At 40.1% G+C, this 19,109-nt stretch overlaps 1 protein-coding gene across 3 annotated transcripts in view; it reads left to right on the forward strand.

Annotated features, from left to right (window-relative positions):
- The window catches only part of arhgef12a (Rho guanine nucleotide exchange factor (GEF) 12a), a 52,332-nt gene that overhangs the window by 20,813 nt on the left and 12,410 nt on the right, over positions 1-19,109 (forward strand). The window contains exons 2-13 of one of the 3 annotated variants that reach the window (XM_080025052.1): positions 4,484-4,504; positions 7,050-7,141; positions 9,167-9,232; positions 15,046-15,144; positions 16,249-16,298; positions 16,510-16,567; positions 16,649-16,821; positions 17,113-17,190; positions 17,574-17,693; positions 18,174-18,281; positions 18,609-18,728; positions 18,928-19,029. In XM_080025052.1, coding sequence (XP_079881178.1) covers positions 4,484-4,504; positions 7,050-7,141; positions 9,167-9,232; positions 15,046-15,144; positions 16,249-16,298; positions 16,510-16,567; positions 16,649-16,821; positions 17,113-17,190; positions 17,574-17,693; positions 18,174-18,281; positions 18,609-18,728; positions 18,928-19,029 — 1,087 coding nt within the window. The remainder of the gene's footprint in view (positions 1-4,483; positions 4,505-7,049; positions 7,142-9,166; positions 9,233-15,045; positions 15,145-16,248; positions 16,299-16,509; positions 16,568-16,648; positions 16,822-17,112; positions 17,191-17,573; positions 17,694-18,173; positions 18,282-18,608; positions 18,729-18,927; positions 19,030-19,109) is intronic. The other 2 variants (XM_080025054.1, XM_080025053.1) reach the window with 2 other exon arrangements.

Consider the following 19,109-nt stretch of genomic DNA (forward strand, 5'->3'; position numbering starts at 1 on the left):
ATGACAGCTAGGGCTGCAACTAACGATTATTTTGATAATTGATTTATCTGTTGATTTAATTTTTCCGATTAATCGATTAGTGGTTTGGTCTGTAAGATGGTGAAAAATGTTGATCAGTTTTCCGAAACCCTTGTTGACTAACTCAAATGTATTGTTATGTCCAAAACACAAAGATATTTCAGTTTACTGTAAATTTTTATTAGAAAATTACTCGAAACGATGAATCGATTATCAAAATAGTTGGCGATTAATTTAATAATCGCTTTTTTAGATTAATCATTGGAGCTCTAATGACAGCAGCGATCTCATCCGGCCAGGCGGAATGTTTTTACTTTATTTAAGACTTCCCTTTGTATATTGACATTAGAAACACAATTGTCAACAGGGGCATCTAGACCTTGAAAAGGGTTTACAGTCATCTGGGTGCCAGGGGCAACTAGGGAACTTGTGGTATGCTTGTGTGTTTTCACCAACTTCTCCTGACGTTTAAGAAGTATTTGCAGCGTCTGTGCAGCACTATGAAAACATCAGTAGAGGTACAGCATTATTTCTGAAAGATGATTCATAAGCCTTGTTCAGCATAGAAACTTTAGACAGCCTGACGCATCATCCACTGCCTTAGAACTTGGTTAGCACATTTTAATTTGTTCCTGTATGATCCACCAAGAACAACATTGGCCTACTCAGTGTTGCCTTCCCTCAGCTTGTACGTACGCATGTCCCAGTTCAGTGTGTGTGTTTATGTGCTGACTTTTCCATCTCTCCAATTCAGAGGTTTCTTAGGGAGTGGGCTACTTAAAGCTTTTTTTTCAGCTGGAAGCTCTGGAACTTATTACAGTCTGAGGCATTTTCATAAACGGGCCATTCAGCTGCCCCTGCTTGACTCTGAATGGGACACACTGTCGCCAGGAGAAAGAGAGTTAATGTGGGCTAGTTAGTCGTGAGACTTCCCCATTATGGAAGACTGGTGGTCTTTAATGTGTAGTTATTGCGTCTATGCTTTTGTGTTAAAATAGAGTATTTAGAATTGAAAGAATACGCAATTCAGAGTTACATCAAATTTCTTGCTGTCTTTGTCTATTTTAAATTTCTTAAAGAATTTTACAGACCTAGTTTAAATAATTACATTTTACATGGCCAAACCTCACTTGAAGTGAACTGTTGTCTCGCCTAGCAACGGTTGACCGGGATAAAGAGATGTGGGCTTGACAAAGTATTGAAAGATTTGTTGATGTACGGTTGTTTTGTGGCTGGGATGTCTTAATAAAAAAAACTTCTGAATCTAAATTTAGGCTTCATGGTAATTATTCAACAGTTCAACCTTTAACCCAGTTGAAGTGTTTTTTTTTTTTTACTTTATGAAGAAGAGTGGGAAAACATTTCTCCCCCTGCCTGTAAAAAAACAACCTATACTGACTGTGTACTGACTCCCTACCACGAGTAAGCTGAGGGGCCACACAGATAATTGGAACAACCGACATGAGTCAGCTTTGGAGATTTTCCTTTCAGTGGAAAGTGTATCACAGATAGAATACATGATTAGTATTACCCTGCCTTTAAATAGCTTAAGTATAGATTATCTTGGTGTCCCCCAGGGTTTCATAGGGAACCTAGAACATATGGTGAATGTTAGGGATGCACCGAAATGAAAATTCTTGGCTGAAACCGAAACCGAATAAAATTAAACAGTTGGCCGAAAGGCCGAAACCGAATACCGAAAGAGACTTTTGCAGTTTTGTTTATTATTTAGTCAATTATTTCAACATTGCATACATGAACTCCCAAATGTTCTCCTCAAATATAGCCAACAACTAAAAAGCAACCCTAAATAAATAAATAAACAGTAAAACCTTCAAATCTAAGAGTAAAATTTATATTTTACTAGGAATTAATTTGTGAACCACTCACTGATTTTTACCTTGACTTAGGCCTATAGTTATATGAGGATGAATCTACAAAAAGATCGACTTATTGCCTTTCTTAATTTTTTGCAGTGCAGGTTGAGTTGCTCTAAAAAAAACTGCACCACAGCTCCCACCGTAATGTCCAGACTTCAGAATTTGCATCAAAGCCCTGATCATAACAATGAGAGGCTTTAAACGATGTCCATGCTTAGGAGGTGATTGTAACTTTTTCGTCTGTAGACTGAAACTAACGGGGGGAGGCGGCTCACTGGACATGTAGTTTGCCGACATGGCTGTGTATTCAGGCTCGAGAAATGCAATCAGACCGTAGGAGCCTTTTCCCCCAACAGCGCTAACGGACAGGATATCTCCCGTTATCATTTTAGCTGTCAAACTAAAGTTTTTTTTGCGCGGCGGCCCTCACCGGCGAGGTGTCACTGTGAATGACACCGTTACCAACTGTCACACTGTCACAGAGTTGCACCGGGTGAATCGCTGCTTCGCTCGCGCAAGGCTATTGTGTTTCTAAGGTGATTAAACATCAGTCTTGGACGAGCGTTTTAACTTTATGCTGCATAAAGCATTGCACTGTCTGCGCCGTTTCATCCAGTTGCTCCCACACTGGACTCTGACATTTTCATGCACGCTCCAAACTGCTCCTGCTGCGCGCTCACAAAGAGACGTGGACTCGCATACACGGTTACGTCTCTCTTTACTGCCATTTCCTGGTTTACAAGCGCGCAGCTCTTTTAAAAACATATTTCCTTAGTGTCATTTAGTTCGCCAATTTTCGGTAATGTTGTTCGGCTTTTTAACTGTTTCGGGCCGAAACCGAAAATGACTTATTTTGCCATTTTCGGCCGAACTTTTTCGGTGGCCGAATATTCGGTGCATTCCTAGTGAATATAGCCCATTTTAAAGTGTGAGGCTGTATCCTTAAGATGAGATCAAACACTTACTGTGAGGATGAACCGAGCAGTGTCTCATTCGTGGTGCTTTTGCCAAATAGCAAGTCAATCAATATACAGATCTCCAACTTCTTTGAAAACATCGCCTTTTCAAATGGAGCGGACGGTTTACCTAAATCAGTGGTTCTCAAAGTGCGGCCCGCGGAAGCATATCTGGCGGCCCGCATTGAATTATGAATTATAAAAAAAAAAAAATTATCATATTTTTATTTTTATTTTTATTTTATTTTTTTATTGAAACGCACGGAGGGGATGCGTCCCCCGTAACAGTAAAAACAGTACAGGGGTCGAAACACTTAAATATCCCCCCTAATAGTTTGTATTCATTCCCCACTTATTAAACTTGCGAAGTTCGGCTGGCCTCTGCCTCTCGTTGCAGACGGCTGGTCAGCCTCCCGCAGTGCAGCAGGCAGTGTAGTGGTCCTAATGTAAGTTGTTAGATAGTGAGCTTGTCAAGCCCAATACGATGCACTTTCTCACATTCAAGGTGAATTAGATTAGGTCAAGTGTCTAAGGATGGATGCTAACATTATCTGGTTTCTAACTCTTTTGCCTAAAGTTTAGCTAACAAACTAACGTTAGCTAGCTGCTGATAGCCATGGAACTATCTGCCTAGTTGACTGCTGATAGCCCACCCTGTTTATTTCCAATGTATAGTGTCATAATAGTTAACACTGCTGCTGCATCATGAGTAGTGAGTCCTACAAAAAAACACTCCAAAAGGTGATAAGTTTTCAATGTGTAGAAAGTTTTGAACAATAAAGTAGAATAAATATTTGAATGCAATACAGAATGCCTCAGTGCCTTGATTTAGGCCTATATTCCATTAGATGTGTGTCAATGGGAGTGAGTTGTCTTTTCCTTAACATTTCCACCATAAATAAATACAGAAGACACAAATTACTGCATAAAAATTAACCAAAATGCACAAAATGAAGTGTTCGAACCTCAAATTTTTCTGGGGGACAACCCCCAGACCCCCGCTTTTAATGTGTGTTCCCCAATGTTGAAATGAGACCTAGCCCTTCATTTATTACTTTAAATGTGTTAATTACACAGTATTGGATGCTGACCAATACATTTAAACTGTAAAGACGCAAAGACGCTGGCCATTGAAATTATTTCAGTTTTATAATTTTTTTTCCTTCGGCGGCCCTCGGTCCAATGTTGGGTTCCTAAATTGGCCCTCAGCTATCAAAAGTTTGAGAACCCCTGACCTAAATAATTTCTTCACTGTATCACTTTGTGGCAGTGATCATTGTCAGGGCAGGCTGCTTCAAAGGAAATATCCATGGATGTGTTTGGATATGATTATTACAGACAAGTTGTGATGTGTGTGAAGAACTAAACCACAGTGCGTGCACACACACACACCCTCTCTCTCCTGTATATGGCACACAGCTGAAATCTGAAAGGCGGGGGACATTTGACCTGGAAAAGGCTTTAATCTGCCGCCGAAGAACTCTGATGTTTGATCAGGATTATCATGTTTACCACTATATGGGTCTCAGGCTCGCATCTTGTTTTTCAGCCTCAACATAGACGTAAACAGCTCAGTTTTATATTTACATTTCTGGAAGACACTGATGGTCATTCTGCTTTATTTTGCAGGTTTCCCAAGAAAGCAAACAGGTAAGACTAGTTTTTCATCATATTTTATTGCAAATATATATGCATGCTTATGGGCAGGTAATCCTGTCGCCACACACCATTGGTTTGCATACACAACTAGAGCTGCAACGATTAATCGATGAATCGATTATTAATCGATTATTGAAATAATCGCCAACTATTTTGATAATCGATTAATCGTCTTGAGTAATTTTTGAATAAAAATGTTCCAAATTCTCTGATTTAAGCTTCTCAAATGTGAATATTTTCTGGTTTCTTTAATCCCGTTATGACAGTAAACTGAAATATCTGTGTGTGTTGGACATAACAATACATTTGAGGACGTCAACATGGGCTTTGGAAAATTGATCAACATTTTTCACCATTTTCTGACATTTTACGGACCAAAACACTAATCGATTAATAATCGATTAATCGAGAAAATAATCGACAGATTAATCGATTATCAAAATAATCGTTAGTTGCAGCCCTATACACAACGCTCGACATGAGGGGAATGAGGCCGGTTTTAAGAAGGACTGGTGTGCTGCAACACAGACGTCTTCAGAGTTTGGACCAAACACCCCCCCACCCCTACTCTCTCACTCGTGCACACACACACACACACACGCACACACACACACACACACACACACACACACACACACACACACACACACACACACACACAGAGTGAGGGACAAAGGGGTCCCTCTTCTGAGGGCGGCCCATCACTGCCTTTCACTGTGAACAGAACAGTGGCCTTTCACAGTTGGGGCTGGTATAGGCAGAGGCAGCCATACATAGCCTCCCGAGGTTCAAGCCAGAGTTTGGCCTTGTAGCACCTCCTCTAAGGAGCGTCCTTTCTCTGGGCACTCAGCAGAGCGGCTCCACATCCTCTCTGCCTGTCACATTATACAGTAGACACACACTCAGCATTATTCATACACTAGGAGGTCCTCTAGCCACATTATTCTCAATGCTGAAGTGAACAATTGCTGGTTCTGTGTGTTGGTGTAATTCCTTCTGAACCTTCGCTTGGCCGCAGCTAGTGCATTTATACAGGCTAGTAGTACAGAAACACATGACAAACAATGTCATTGCCTGTACAGAAAGAAAGAAAGAAATCGCTATTTACAAAATAGTTGTATGTGACGGCACATACTTGGTACACATTCCAACATTTAACACTATGTGCCAGACATGGGGGACTCGAGTCACACAAATTTGAGGACTTGAGACTTGCTTGACTAACACTGATAAAAAACTCGACTTGACTTTGACTTGATCTTCATGACTTGAGACTTGACTTAGACTTGAGACAGAAGACTCGAAATGACTTGAATTATTATTATTATAATATTTTGAAACATGATCGGGTGATTTTACAGTGCAATGCACGCAGCGCGCTGCACCGACAAACAACGTCAGCAGGTCAACACAGGAGCAGCAGTCATGGAGGCGGCTAGACCTTTCTTTATATGTCCATGGGCTAGACCAAGAATAATTCACGTGAGCCTCCCACACACTTATAACCCAATCACAGTAAATATGTAGCACCTTCTTCCCTTCCCTTTTCACGTTGTAACGGCCCCGGGAAGTCTTGTAAAAGAAAACGAAAGTAACGAGCATTTCCTGCAGCGCTGCTGCCTTGATAACGCATTCTTCCTTATCGAGCGCCCTACCTCCACGGACTGTAGGCTTTATAAAAGCATCTCTGTGAGACTAAACAGCGGTTATGATGTAGGCCTAGGCCTATATGATGCAGTTCGACCTTCCACGTTGACCGGCTCCTTCCGACAGCTCACAGCCGCCGCCCCCGCACCGACAGCACAGCAAACTGCCCGTTGTGACAGTTCGCCCCCCAGTATGAAAAATAAATTAATTGGGATAAATCAAAATGTGATCCTGCCATAACATAAAAGGTGATATGATATGTTTGCCATAGCGCAGATCCTTGCCCTGTTTTATTTGAAATGCATTATAGGCATTAAGTGTCTGTTTTGTGTAAATATAGGCCTATCTGTTACTATTTGCCTTTCTTGTTTTCCATGTTAAAAGTAAGCTACTTGGAAATTGAAAGTAGCCTAAATGTGGTTGAAAGAAAAGGAAATGTGCAGTGTTGATCATATGTGATAGATAAGGGGTCGCTATTGGATGCAGACATTGTGAGATTCTCTCCTTTGCTGTAAGAAAATGTTGTCAACTGGACCCATTAAAATTTTAGTTGAAGACCCCTCGGTCAGACCAAGAATAATTCAATTGTAGTTCAAGGATGATGTTGTCGATGACGGTATGAAGAAGAGAACTGTGGAATGCAGGTCTTTTAAATGTAGAAACTGGGTTAGATCATATGATTTTTGTATGACTTGACTTGTGACTTGCTTGACCTGAGCAATGACTTGACTTGTGACTTGCTTGATTCTCACCACAGTGACTTGGACTTGCTTGAGACTTGAAGGTTATGACTTGAGACTTGCTTGTGACTTTCATATTAGTGACTTTCCCCCACCTCTGCTATGTGCAGTTGTGCACCTGTTTCTCATGGAAGTTTCTCTTTGTCTAGATCCAGCAGCATTCTCAGTAAAGACCACCCCCCGGACAAGAAACCCAAAAGTGACAAAACCTCACTTCCCTCCAATGAGTTTGACCCCACAGGTAACTTCCCCTTTCGTTTTCAGGCTCCTGTTCCTTTTGTCTCATTCAATCTTTTGTTTCATTAATTTCCACATTATCTCCCTCCGCTTCTGACTGACTCATACATTTCTATCTGTCTATCTCTCCCTCTCCCTCTCTCCTCCCTTTTCTCTCTCTCTCTCCCTCTCTCTCCTCCTCTTCCTCTCTCTCTCTCTCTCTCTCTCTCTCTCTCTCTCTCTCTCTCACACTAACTCACACACACAAACACAAACACAATCTCTCAAAACAATTGTGCTGAGGATGGCTTGCTCCATGCACAAGGCATGCTGGGATGTTTAAAGGTGGTGTGTGGGTATCTTGCTCTATGTGTGGTCTGTTTTAAGATAATTGTTCAGGTGTTATCACTGGAGCCTGACAACTTATTTTGAACAGAATTGTCTGTAGTTAATTCAACTAATGGACAGTATAATATCCTTTATTTGCTAAATCTACATTACACTGCATCCAACCAACTGTTTGGCTTACATGTTGCAGGTTTTAAGCCGATAAGCACAGAATGGTTTCATTACAGGGTCTTAAAATCTGCTGCTGCATGTTTAATGTCCACATGGTTTTTGTAGTTTTAAGTAAATCGGTGCACTGTGGGTTTTGTATGCTCAAAGTAGTTGGGTGGTCTTGATGCATACTTGAAGGACACAAAAGCCAATAAGCCCTTTATGCACTCTAGGTTCAAGTTTATTTCAGGGTGAGATTGTTATTCAGAAACAGTCTAGTTTGATATGGTGACAATGTGGTATTTGTCAGCAATCAGGGCAGAATGATTTGAGATATGACTAGAGCTTCTGTATTCAAAACAAAACAGAAAATCCAATGCAACACATGGCGGCTTATCTCTGTATGATGCAACTAAACATAGATACGATGTGTTCTCTCTGTGGTTACACAAGACATGCACTTTTCTTGCCCGTCTGTGTGTAGCACCACACAGAAATCCCTTTCCATGTATTTATGTAATGACCTTTTGCATGTCTGCATGGCGTTAGTCTACATCTATGTTTATTCTTTTTTAGTTTCCTGCAAGTTGCATGAACTTTTTGATAATCTTTCCTCTTCTTGTTGCACCTTTTCTGTTATCATTTTAAATTGGTTTGGGTTTATAAGGGATAGTAAATAATAATATGTGCACAAATTAAGTTATTTATTATATGTAACGGCTTAAAATATACTTGACATTAAAAAATGACTAATAACTAAGAACTAAATCTACTAATTGTTATGTGTTGGTTGAGCGGTTCCTTCTGTGTTTTTGAATGTAACTATGTTTATGATTCAACTGCCAGCTCCTTTGCAACAACTTGTAAAGCCAAGACCTGAAAATGCATTGAGTATAACTAATTTCACCAGCTGTTTTCATCATGCTAAGATTTAATTGCCAATTTGAGTATACTAGAGCCCTAATATGAAGCCTCGGTTTATTTTAATTAGGTTCTGGTGCATCTAAAATCGAATCTGCTCCTAAATCACCTGAACTGATGATTTTAATGCAGGATACAATATTCATAAAAAGGGGCTCCTGTGTTTGAAGTCACAGTGTGACACTTAAGAGCGGGTATATTTCAAAAAGGGTACTTTTAACAAAAAACAAGCTTTTTCAATTCTAGTTTCTCCTGCCTATCCAAACCATTATGTTTTATTATAGCTACCTTTTTAGTTTTTTTCTTCTCCCATGATTATTTCACCCTCATGATTTTCTCTTTACTGTTTTGTCTTTCCTTTCCTTTTGTTGGTTTGTGTGTGTGTGTGTGTGTGTGTGTGTGTGTGTGTGTGTGTGTGTGTGTGTGTGTGTGTGTGTGTGTGTGTGTGTGTGTGTGTGTGTGTGTGTGTGTGTGTGTGTGTGTGTGTGTGTGTGTGTGTGTGTGTGTGTGTGTGTGTGTGTGTGTGTGTGTGTGTGTGTGTGTGTGTGTGTGTGTGTGTGTGTGTGTGCGTGTGTTTTGTTTGCTGCTGTGTTGTCTGCGCTGTGGTCTGCGTGGTGGGGGCTGTGAGCAGAAGCTCTGGTGGTGCAGAAGAGTGGCAGCAACAGTGTGCTAGCGGAGGGGAAGCCTGAGTCCTGTGGTAAGATGCTCCTGCTGGAATGGCTGGTGTGACAGCGGCATATATACACACGCTGCAGATCCTGGTGTGAAATTGCCGCTATATGTTTGTTTAAAGCGAAACAATGGCATAGTTTTATTTATTATATTTACGTTTAATATTAAAATATTTGCCTGCAAAGTCAGAGGTCTTGAGTTGCTCGTCCCATCGAGTTGGGTGCAAAGTTAGTGAAAATACACTGGCATACAGTATCATCATATGATTTACCTGCTTAATAAACATAACAGTTACATTTATCTTGAAGAAAAATCAGATCACAATTTAAATACTGGTAAGAATAAATTATCAGACTGTGTTTTCTCCATGTTTACACTTCCCTGGCAACTTAAACCTGATTGAATGTGCTTTGACACAGGGCCGAAAGTCCCGGTGGCATCCTCATTTTCTCAAACTAAATGTGGTTTACTTTCATGTAGCACAAAGAAATGCAGCAAATCTTAACAATTGAGCACCTGTGGCTAGGGAATTTTTTGGCATTACTTACAAAATTTGGGGTGGTAATGCATGTCAGGATTGGAATGGAAGTTGAAATTGTGCTGCTTCAAATAAATATATATTATAGCACAACAACCCAGTGTTAATAATGAGCAATGCGTAATGCACAAAGTAGCGCTGGTCCAACGTTTGGCACCATCATTCTCTGTCTAGGATGACAGTGGCTGAAACCAGCACATAGCAAGCATCCCCCTTGCTAATGTGTACTCTGCCTCTCTGTTTTCACTCACTAAAATGTTAGTTTAAGTGTACGTTATGTTGATCTATACAACTGGCTCAGTGAATACTTTGCCAAGTTGTAGGATGTTTTGCCTTTAATACACTGTTTTTCAGCTGTCCATATGTATTCTTATATTCGGTAAGTTCTTGTAATATTTTTTGCCAAAAAAAAGAACACCATGAAAAATTGTCACTGTTATATTGATTCCATTGAGAAAACTGGTGACTGTACTGTGCTCATTACTACTCATAAGATATGTTTTGGATTAATAGCACATCCCACACTTGAGTCAGGTCCTAAATACTGAAGTACATTTTCAGTTAAGTGGTCATCTAAATGTCATTAAAAATTAAGCCCATAGTGAAATAATTATTTAAATGCTTGCACATACTGACCTAGTTTCACTCAGAGTGAAGCCAGGTGCCCACTGAACTAAGGGTTTACTGATGTAATTTCAGAATCCACATGTTAGTGTGGTTATGAGAGTGTCGTCATAACCCCGTACAGCTGCTCTCTCTTGATTCTTACATCATCTAGGACACGTTTTCATAATTTCTGCCCTCATTCAGAGGACGGTGTTGTTAAGTAATTTGAGATTTCCCCAAAAATGACTTCTGGGTGATGCCTGGCTTCACACACAGTGAACTGACTAGCCATACTCTGGAGGCAGCTGGCTGGCAGAACGTTTCGGCTCATGTCTCTGCCTGGTTCATCCAGAGAATCCTCCACCATTATATTTAACCAAGCGTAGAGTGTCCTCTTTGCTTGAATCAGTTATCTCAATTTCGTCTGGTCTTGTCCCAATGCATCTAAAGAAATTCACAGATGAAAAAGTTTTATCACAGAACAGCATTTTGAGCTCTTAACACTCAGACCTTAAGATTTAAGAAAAGCATTCTAACCTTTATATGCAGTGTTCTAATAATGTGGGTTCCTTCTTTTCGTTTTAAAGGTCACTTTATTATCTCTAGAGTACATTTGTGTTCAGCAATTGCTGATTTTGGATCAGTGAAACCTCTGAACAATGCATTAACCTGATCAGTGATCGTGCCAGCACTCCCACCTCCTCGTGGTTTCTAAATACAGATGACATATCTCTAAAATGGTGACACAGGCTAAAGATCAACATCTAGAGGCAAATTCACACCACTCTTTAACCCATATGGCCTCATCTGTTTCCTTGACACCCTTGCCCTGTCCCTATTTCCCTTCCCCCTGCTCCCTCAGTTTTTACCTAACCCTCTCTCTATATACCCCGCCTCCTTCCCCAAGCCTGGGGCTTCTGCCTCTCCTAACCTCTCTCCGTGTACTAGCTCCTGTTCCTTCCATTCTCCAACCCCCACCTCACCACTGCCCTTATCGATCCACTCACCTTGGTTGAAGCTGCACTGGCCGGGACACAATGCCGGCCAGGGTCTCCTCACTTAGTTTGGGTCCCTGCTTAATAGAGATGTTTTAGGACCACTTACTTAAATGGATAATCTACTGACTTCTTGTTCATGATAACATGAGACGACATATTTTTGCTATTTTGCAATCTTTGCTTTGTGTTTTTGCATTTGTGTTTACTGTCCTGTCAGTCTAGCCATTGTTTGCCAGACATTAGATAAACTATAATCTGTCCTATAAAAAACCTGAAAAGTACCATTCCTTCTTCTGAACTGTGAGATCTCCAACCTAAGATGTCTGGAGTGTCAGATCTGTTTTCAAACAGGATCTCAAGCAGTCAGACCAAATATTTTTTAAGAGGATTTTTTTATTCTTCTTTGTTGTCTAATCACCAAAGGTATGAGTTGATGTAAAACGTATGTCAAAAATACGTACAATCTCCCTTAAAGATTTTAGGGTATTTAGATGTTTTTATGCCCAACTTTCAACATTCAGATTATATGATATTAGCATGTTACCCAGAATCCTATTTTACAGGAGAGAGGTTATGTGCCACTGTTCATCTCTTCTAAGTGTGTCACTCGCCGTCATAATGGTCAGTATGGATGGGAAGAACAAAAAAAGAGATCTACAGTGGAGGAAATAAGTATTTGATCCCTTACTGATTTTGTAAGCTTGCCCAATTACAATGAAATGAACGGTCTATAATTTTAATGATAGGTTTATTTTAACAGTGATAGACAGAATATCAAAAGGAAAATCCAGAAGATCACATAAAAAAAGATAGAAATAATTTTGCATTTCATTGAGTGAAATAAGTATTTGATCCCCTATCAAAACATTGCTTAGTACTTGGTGGAGAAACCCTTGTTGGCAAGTACAGAGGTCAGACGTGTCTTGTAGTTGATCACCAGGTTTGCACACATCTCAGGAGGATATTTGTACCACTCCTCTTTGCAGATCCTCTCCTAATCTTTAAGGTTTTGAGGCTGTCGCTTGAGCTTCAGTTCCCTCCACAGATCTATTGGATTAAGGTCCAGAGACTGGCTAGGCCACTCCATGACCTTAATGTGCTTCTTCTTGAGCCACTCCTTTGTTGATTTTGCTGTATTTTTAGGTTCATTGGCGTGCTGGAAGACCCGTCCACGACCCATATTTACAGACCTGGGGCCTATTGCATAAAACTAGGATAAGGGATTAACCTAGGATTTTTCGGTTATCCTGGCTTGCGTTAGCCATGATCTGGTTATATAAAAGCGGAGGGACACAAGTTACCCTGGAGATTTATTTATAAACTTATTCTGTTGCCTGACTGGCTCAGTCAGATGTCACTCCGATCTGAAGGTGTTTAACAGTTATTCCATGATCTTCTGTGTAATGCTTAAGTTTCAATAACCTGTTTTAAAGTACCATATAAAAGACTGCATTGTCATTTAGTTAAATAGTTATTTTTTTATTATTTAACCTGAACCATTTATAATTAACTTAATTATAATTACATTAAGATGAAATTATAATAGTTTATGTGATAGTCTGTTCATATTGCGGACTATATTTATACAATTGATTATCGATGGTAGATGACGTTGCAAATGTGGGTCAAATAAATTCACTTTGTACTTATAACTATATCGAGGTGCATCTAAAACAAAATTAAATATCGATGAAAGTTTCCTTTTTTCTGTAATTTAATTCAAAAAGTGAAATTTAAATATGTTCTAGATTCATTACACATTAAGTGAAATTAATCTAGAATAAACATACTTTTCAGAAGGTCGACATTTCTGATTGGTTGTATGCGATATTCTAATATTTTGAGATACTGGATTTTTTATCCCATGATCAATTAATCATCCAAAAAGAAGGCCTGACATATTTCACTTTGTGTAATGAAAGTTTAACTTTTTGAATGGACTTTCCATGATATTCTATTTTTTAAATGCACCTGCAGACTGCTCACTGTCAACTATTTTATCATAAAACAATGCAGGGACATCAAGATTAGTTGGCAGAGATGACATCCCCTGTATAAAATGAACTGCCCCCTGATTTACGGTTTAAACTAGCAAGGCATTGTGGGAAAATGGGCCGTCTTTTAAATTTTTACATCAGTAAATCTGTGTTCGATCTCTGGGTCTACTTCTGAAAGCTGTGGGCTGGCTCTTAACAGAATGACTTACACCTGGCTTGACAAAGCGGCCCCTTTACATCCTGGATTGGCTTTTATGCAACTGACTAATCCAAAGTGCCCAGGCTAGACTTTGTCAAGGCTGGCTTTATTAATCATCCTGGATATCTTAATACCACTTTTATGCAATAGGCCCCTGGCTGAGAGAAAGAGGTTGTCACCCAGTATTTCATGGTACATGGCCCCATCCATAGTTCCCTCGATGTAGTGAAGTCCACCTGTCCCCTTAGCAGAGAAACACCCCCAAAGCATAATGCTTCAACCTCCATGCTTGAGTGTGGGGATGGTGTTCTTGGGGTCATAGTCAGAATTCCTCTTCCAAGCATGGCGAGTGACTATGATACCAAAGTGTTCTAATCTGACCACATCACCTTCTCCCAAGCATTCTCTGAGTCGTTCAAGTGTTCATTGGCACACTTCAGACGGTTCTGTACATGTCCCTTCTTGAATCCATTACGGCATAGTGTGTTACCAATGATTTTCTTGGTGACTGTGGTCCCAGCTGCCTTGGGATCATAAACAGGCTCCTCCTGTGTAAATCTGGGCTGATCCCTCACCTTTCTCATGATCATTGATACCCCACAAGGTGAGATCTTGCATGGAGCCCGAGACCGAGGGAGATTGATGGTCATTTTGTGTTTCTTTCATTTTCGAATAATCGCACCAACAGTTGTCTCCTTCTCACCGAGCTTCTCGCTTATAGTCTATTCCGGCCTTGTGCAGGTCTACAATCTTGTCCCTGATGTCCTTAGACAGCTCTTTGGTCTTGCCCATGATGGAGATGTTGGAGTTTGATTTATTGACTCTGTGGACAGGTGTATTTTATACAGGTAACAAGTTGAGACAGGTGTGTTTTATACAGGAAACTAGTTGAGATTAGTAATACTTTTTTAAAACACAAGGACTAATCTGTGGGAGCCATAATTCTTTATGGTTGGTAGGGGATCAAATACTTATTTCACTCAATGAAATGCAAAATAATTTCTATCTTTTTTTTTATGTGATTTTCTGGGTTTTCTTTTTGATATTCTGTCTATCACTGTTAAAATAAACCTAGCTTTAAAATTATAGGCCGCTCATTTCATTGTAAGTGGGCAAACTTACAAAATCGGTGAGGGATCAAATACTTATTTCCTCCACTGTATAATTGTTTGATTTGTAGATAAGGGGAAAATTATTAAAAACTGTGAACCTATCCTTTAAATGAGGGCTCCATACCCATATCCTTTGGCGGGATTTTTTTTTAACTGAACTTACTCAAAAACTGTAGAAAGTGTCATAGGAAATGTTCAGTCGACTGAAAATTTGTCGCAATACGCGTTTCAATAAATTTTTCTTAGCATGGAGTGCAAGGTGCTTAGTTTCAGAGTTTGTAGACAACGTCATCAGTGAGCTTCTACTTTTCATTTTAATTGAATGACTTCCTGGTTCCTTTTGTGAAGACACTGTTTTGTCTTTCCGTCCTGTCTGTCTCACTTGCAGGTCTGGTCCAGCGATGTGTAATCATCCAGAAAGATGAAAATGGCTTTGGGCTCACTGTCAGCGGTGACAACCCAGTGTTTGTGCAGCTCGTCAAAGAAGGTAAGGTGGAGTCTCGAACTTGAAAGGGAGACGAAAAAAAGATTGTTGTGACGATGACTACCTCTTGTCCAAGCAGTTGTAATAGAGATGTGAGGGTCTCGGTTTTCATGCACTGACATCAAACTGTCATGGCATTTTGCTCTGAACTCGTAGATATGAAGTGGGGGGTAATTGGAACTCAGAAACACCACCACCACCACTCTGGCACTTACTTAGAGTACTGAAGCCACTGACTGCATATTTCCTCCGGAGTAGTTTCACAGTAGCCGAAGCTTCTGCTTTCTCATGTTGTCTATTAGTGAGGGGACTTTGACAGGATACTTATGTGTTCCCCATCAGTCTTTCACACTCTGTAGAGAATGATGTAAGCTAAGATCAATGCACAGAAAACATTGCATGCTGGATAAGGAACTAAACGAGTGATCATTGCTGGGCCGTAATCCTGCATGGTTCACCATTTGTGCCTCTGTTACTGACTCAACACAAAGAGGATTCGACTTGGGTTCATCTGAATTATTTATACAACTTAAGAAGAAAACAAAATGTATCCGTAGCATTTGGGGGCAGTTTTTCCTATTCATACTTGCCAAGGTGATACAACTTTGTTTTTTTTGTCTGAAACTGACCACATCCAAATATCTAATCACAAATTGACATGTCACAAGTTAAAAAGTCCTTCTACTTTACATGAAAAACTTGTACTAATACAAAACTGAAGAACCAAAATGCACATTATAAGCAGTGTGTTAGTAAAATTGCATTTGGTTTACAAAACATGTCAGCTGTATGCTGCTGACTATAGAGTCAGACGTAGATCTCTTAATAAGTAGTCTCGTGCCTAAATCCCTTTGTTTGGGGTGGAGCCGTGAAACAGGTCCTTCTCGTAATGTAACCACTGTTATGGTCTTTGAAAATAGCAATCATATAGTCACTTTGCAACAGCAGGTCTATCAAGGCTATGTGGTGTATTGATTGTGCATACATATTAACAATTGCTCTGTGAAAATGTTTTTTTGTTTGTTATCCATTTCATTCTTTCAATTGTTGTATTCTTTCCTCACCTCTTCTGTTGCTTGAACACTGTTTGTCCTGTGTGTTTGCCAGATGGGGCTGCTATGCGGGCAGGTGTTCAGACAGGAGACAGGATCATCAAGGTATTGTGTTCATCTGCCTCCATGTCTTTTTAACTGCTAACGTCACTGTATCCCTGTCCAAGGCCAATAAAGAGGCTGAAGGCTGACACCTTCTGGTCAGTCAGTGTTCTAACTCTATACATGCTGTATCTGGTAGTCAAATTGTAGGGTGGTTTTGGACTTAGTATGTGGTTTTAAATTCTCATCATAGCACCAATGCTGTCTTTTTCAGGTTAACGGGACCCTCGTTACACATTCTAATCACATTGAGGTGGTGAAGCTCATCAAATGTAAGTTCCTCTGTCTGTGTTCACATCATTTAAAATAAGCCATATAGTAAAAACTGACATTTAAAATTTTCTCCATTCTAGCGGGCTCCTATGTGGCCCTCACAGTGTTGGGGCGTCCTCCGGGGCTCGCCCAGATCCCTTTGTCCGAAGCAGAGTCTGAAATGTTGGGCGTCAGCATTTCCTCTCCAAACTCCCCAGCAACGGAACGCCCGTACAGTGCTCAGGACCGCTTCTCTTCCAATCACCCACCATGGGTACAAGACATATCTTACTTCTGTTGCCCAATTTCTTTGTTTGGCCTCCACAAAATTGCCCGCCTTTCCCACATTTGTGTATTTCTCTTCATTCTAAATATGCTCTCATTTTTGTGGTGGCATCTCTACGTCTAATCCTGTTAATGATTTTTTTGGATTCTTTGATATTTGTTAAATGTATCCACATTACATATACAGTATGTAATGTTTGCTTGAATGCTTGTCACCAGTAGTTCAATGCGCAGTTCCTCCATATGCTTTTCAACTTCCCTGTTTGTTTTCCCCTTGCAGGATGAGAATAGCAGTGTCATCAACCACAGGGTTGACGCATTGCAAAAGATGCTAACAAGAGAGCAGCAGGAGCTTCAGGTAAGCAGCATAACAATCACTGACGTCTTCTCTTTATTATAACACAGTTTTCCTCAGTAGATATTGGCACAAGCGTGGTGATTTGCACCTTTTATTGCCCAGCCATGTATATCTAAACCCCTTTTGTAGGAACGTGGTATAATCTGTGTTGAAAATTAATATAAATCGGCTCTCCCCCAGCTTATAATAAAACATTGCTTTGAGTGAGAGGCAGGTTGCATGTGTTCACTTAGTAAGACTTCTGTTTTTATGCAGTGATTTTGAGACAGCATTTTCCTAAACACCCTTTGCTTCCCACCTAAGTCAACTTGTGATACATTCAACTTTCCCGATTGTATACAAAAGAGATACCACTGGTCCTGATGTCTTGTTTTGATGTCTAGGCCATGAAAGAGGAGTACAGCAGGAACCCCTCCCCCAAACTACTGAAAAACATCCAGGAAGCTAAGAAACACATTCCTCAGCTGCAGGGTCAGCTCTTGAAGGCCACTGGGGCATCACAGGTAAAGCAAACACCTCCCTTTAACTGCCTAACTACCTCCATAGACTACTCTCTACAGAATAGGGTATCTGGGGACACTGATCCTCCCGAAACATCCAAGCGCTCTTTGTTTATTTTTGTGTGGAGCATTTAGGGATCGCTCCAGACAAACTAATCCTAATCTTATCAGAGGATTTAGGCCTTCTCTGTGTGAAGCCACTCTTCTCTGTCTGTGTGACAGCTTATTTTATATACACCACTCACTGAACCCCGGGTTATGTATGTCAGCATATTTGTTACATGGATATGGGATTAGACACTTAAAAATATTTGTGTCACACATTTATTCATTACAAAGTTATTACCAATTTAGCCTGTTAGATTGCCATTAGCTTTTGTCTGTTTTAAAAACAGACCATTTTATTCTGGACTTGAATCTTGTTGTTCCGTAATAAGGCTGTTCATAATTAGTAACAACTCTTGTGTGTACATAAATCTGTAGGAGGCTGTTCCAGGTGTTGATGCAGATGATGGTAGCATGTTTGAGACAGAGCACACTCCCGCCTCTAAGGCAGACAACAGTACAGACCTGTCCTGGAGCAGCACTCATGTAAGTTGTCACCTATCAGAGCCACAAACAAAACATAATTTTAAATTTGCCTCTGAACTTCATATTAATATTGTGATTCTGGGCAAACTAAACTCTAGGACTATAGATTCATGGCATCATGCTAAATGAAATGAATAAATCTTAAGTGAGCCGTGCTTAGCTTCGTTTACTAAAAACTGTGACAACCGCAATATGTGTATGTATTGTTTCTACATTCAAATTACTGTTGGTCATGCATTTTAACTATAATATATAAATAATCTAATATTAAATAAATCCTTTTTGCGACAGTTGAAAATGTAATGTTTTGTGCCATCCCATCTCCAGATATCTCGTGGATTTGGCCTTGGATCTCCGGAGGGCCCATCCTGCCCCAGCCCAAAGAGTACACCCAGGAACAGCTTCAACTCCGGCCACTCTCCAGAGGCAGAGGATGCCACTGACCTGGTAGCTATACTTTTTGCAAATGATGTCAGAGAGACTGTTTTTTGAATTGTGTTTTGTAATATTGCATGTTTTCATGTATTTGATGAATAATCTCATCAGTGCAAGTATATCCCAAATCAGTTTGCTTATAAATCTGCAAATGAGTGAATTTCTAGATGAAAAACACTATTTCCACAATGTGCCACTGTCTTTTTCGCAGGACTCTCTGTCTCCTACAACAGTCAGCAGTCCCTCTTCCTCCCGTCTCGTCTCGCAAATCATTGGAGCGGAGGACGACTATTTTGATTCAGACCAGGAGCAGGTATTTAACCAAAGGGCAATCCTAACATCCATGTAAATCATAATATCACTTAACACAGCTGGCACATTTAAAACGTGTAA

This window comes from Ammodytes marinus (genome assembly GCF_949987685.1).
Source record: "Ammodytes marinus genome assembly, chromosome: 3".
NCBI classification, from domain to species: Eukaryota; Metazoa; Chordata; class Actinopteri; order Uranoscopiformes; family Ammodytidae; genus Ammodytes; species Ammodytes marinus.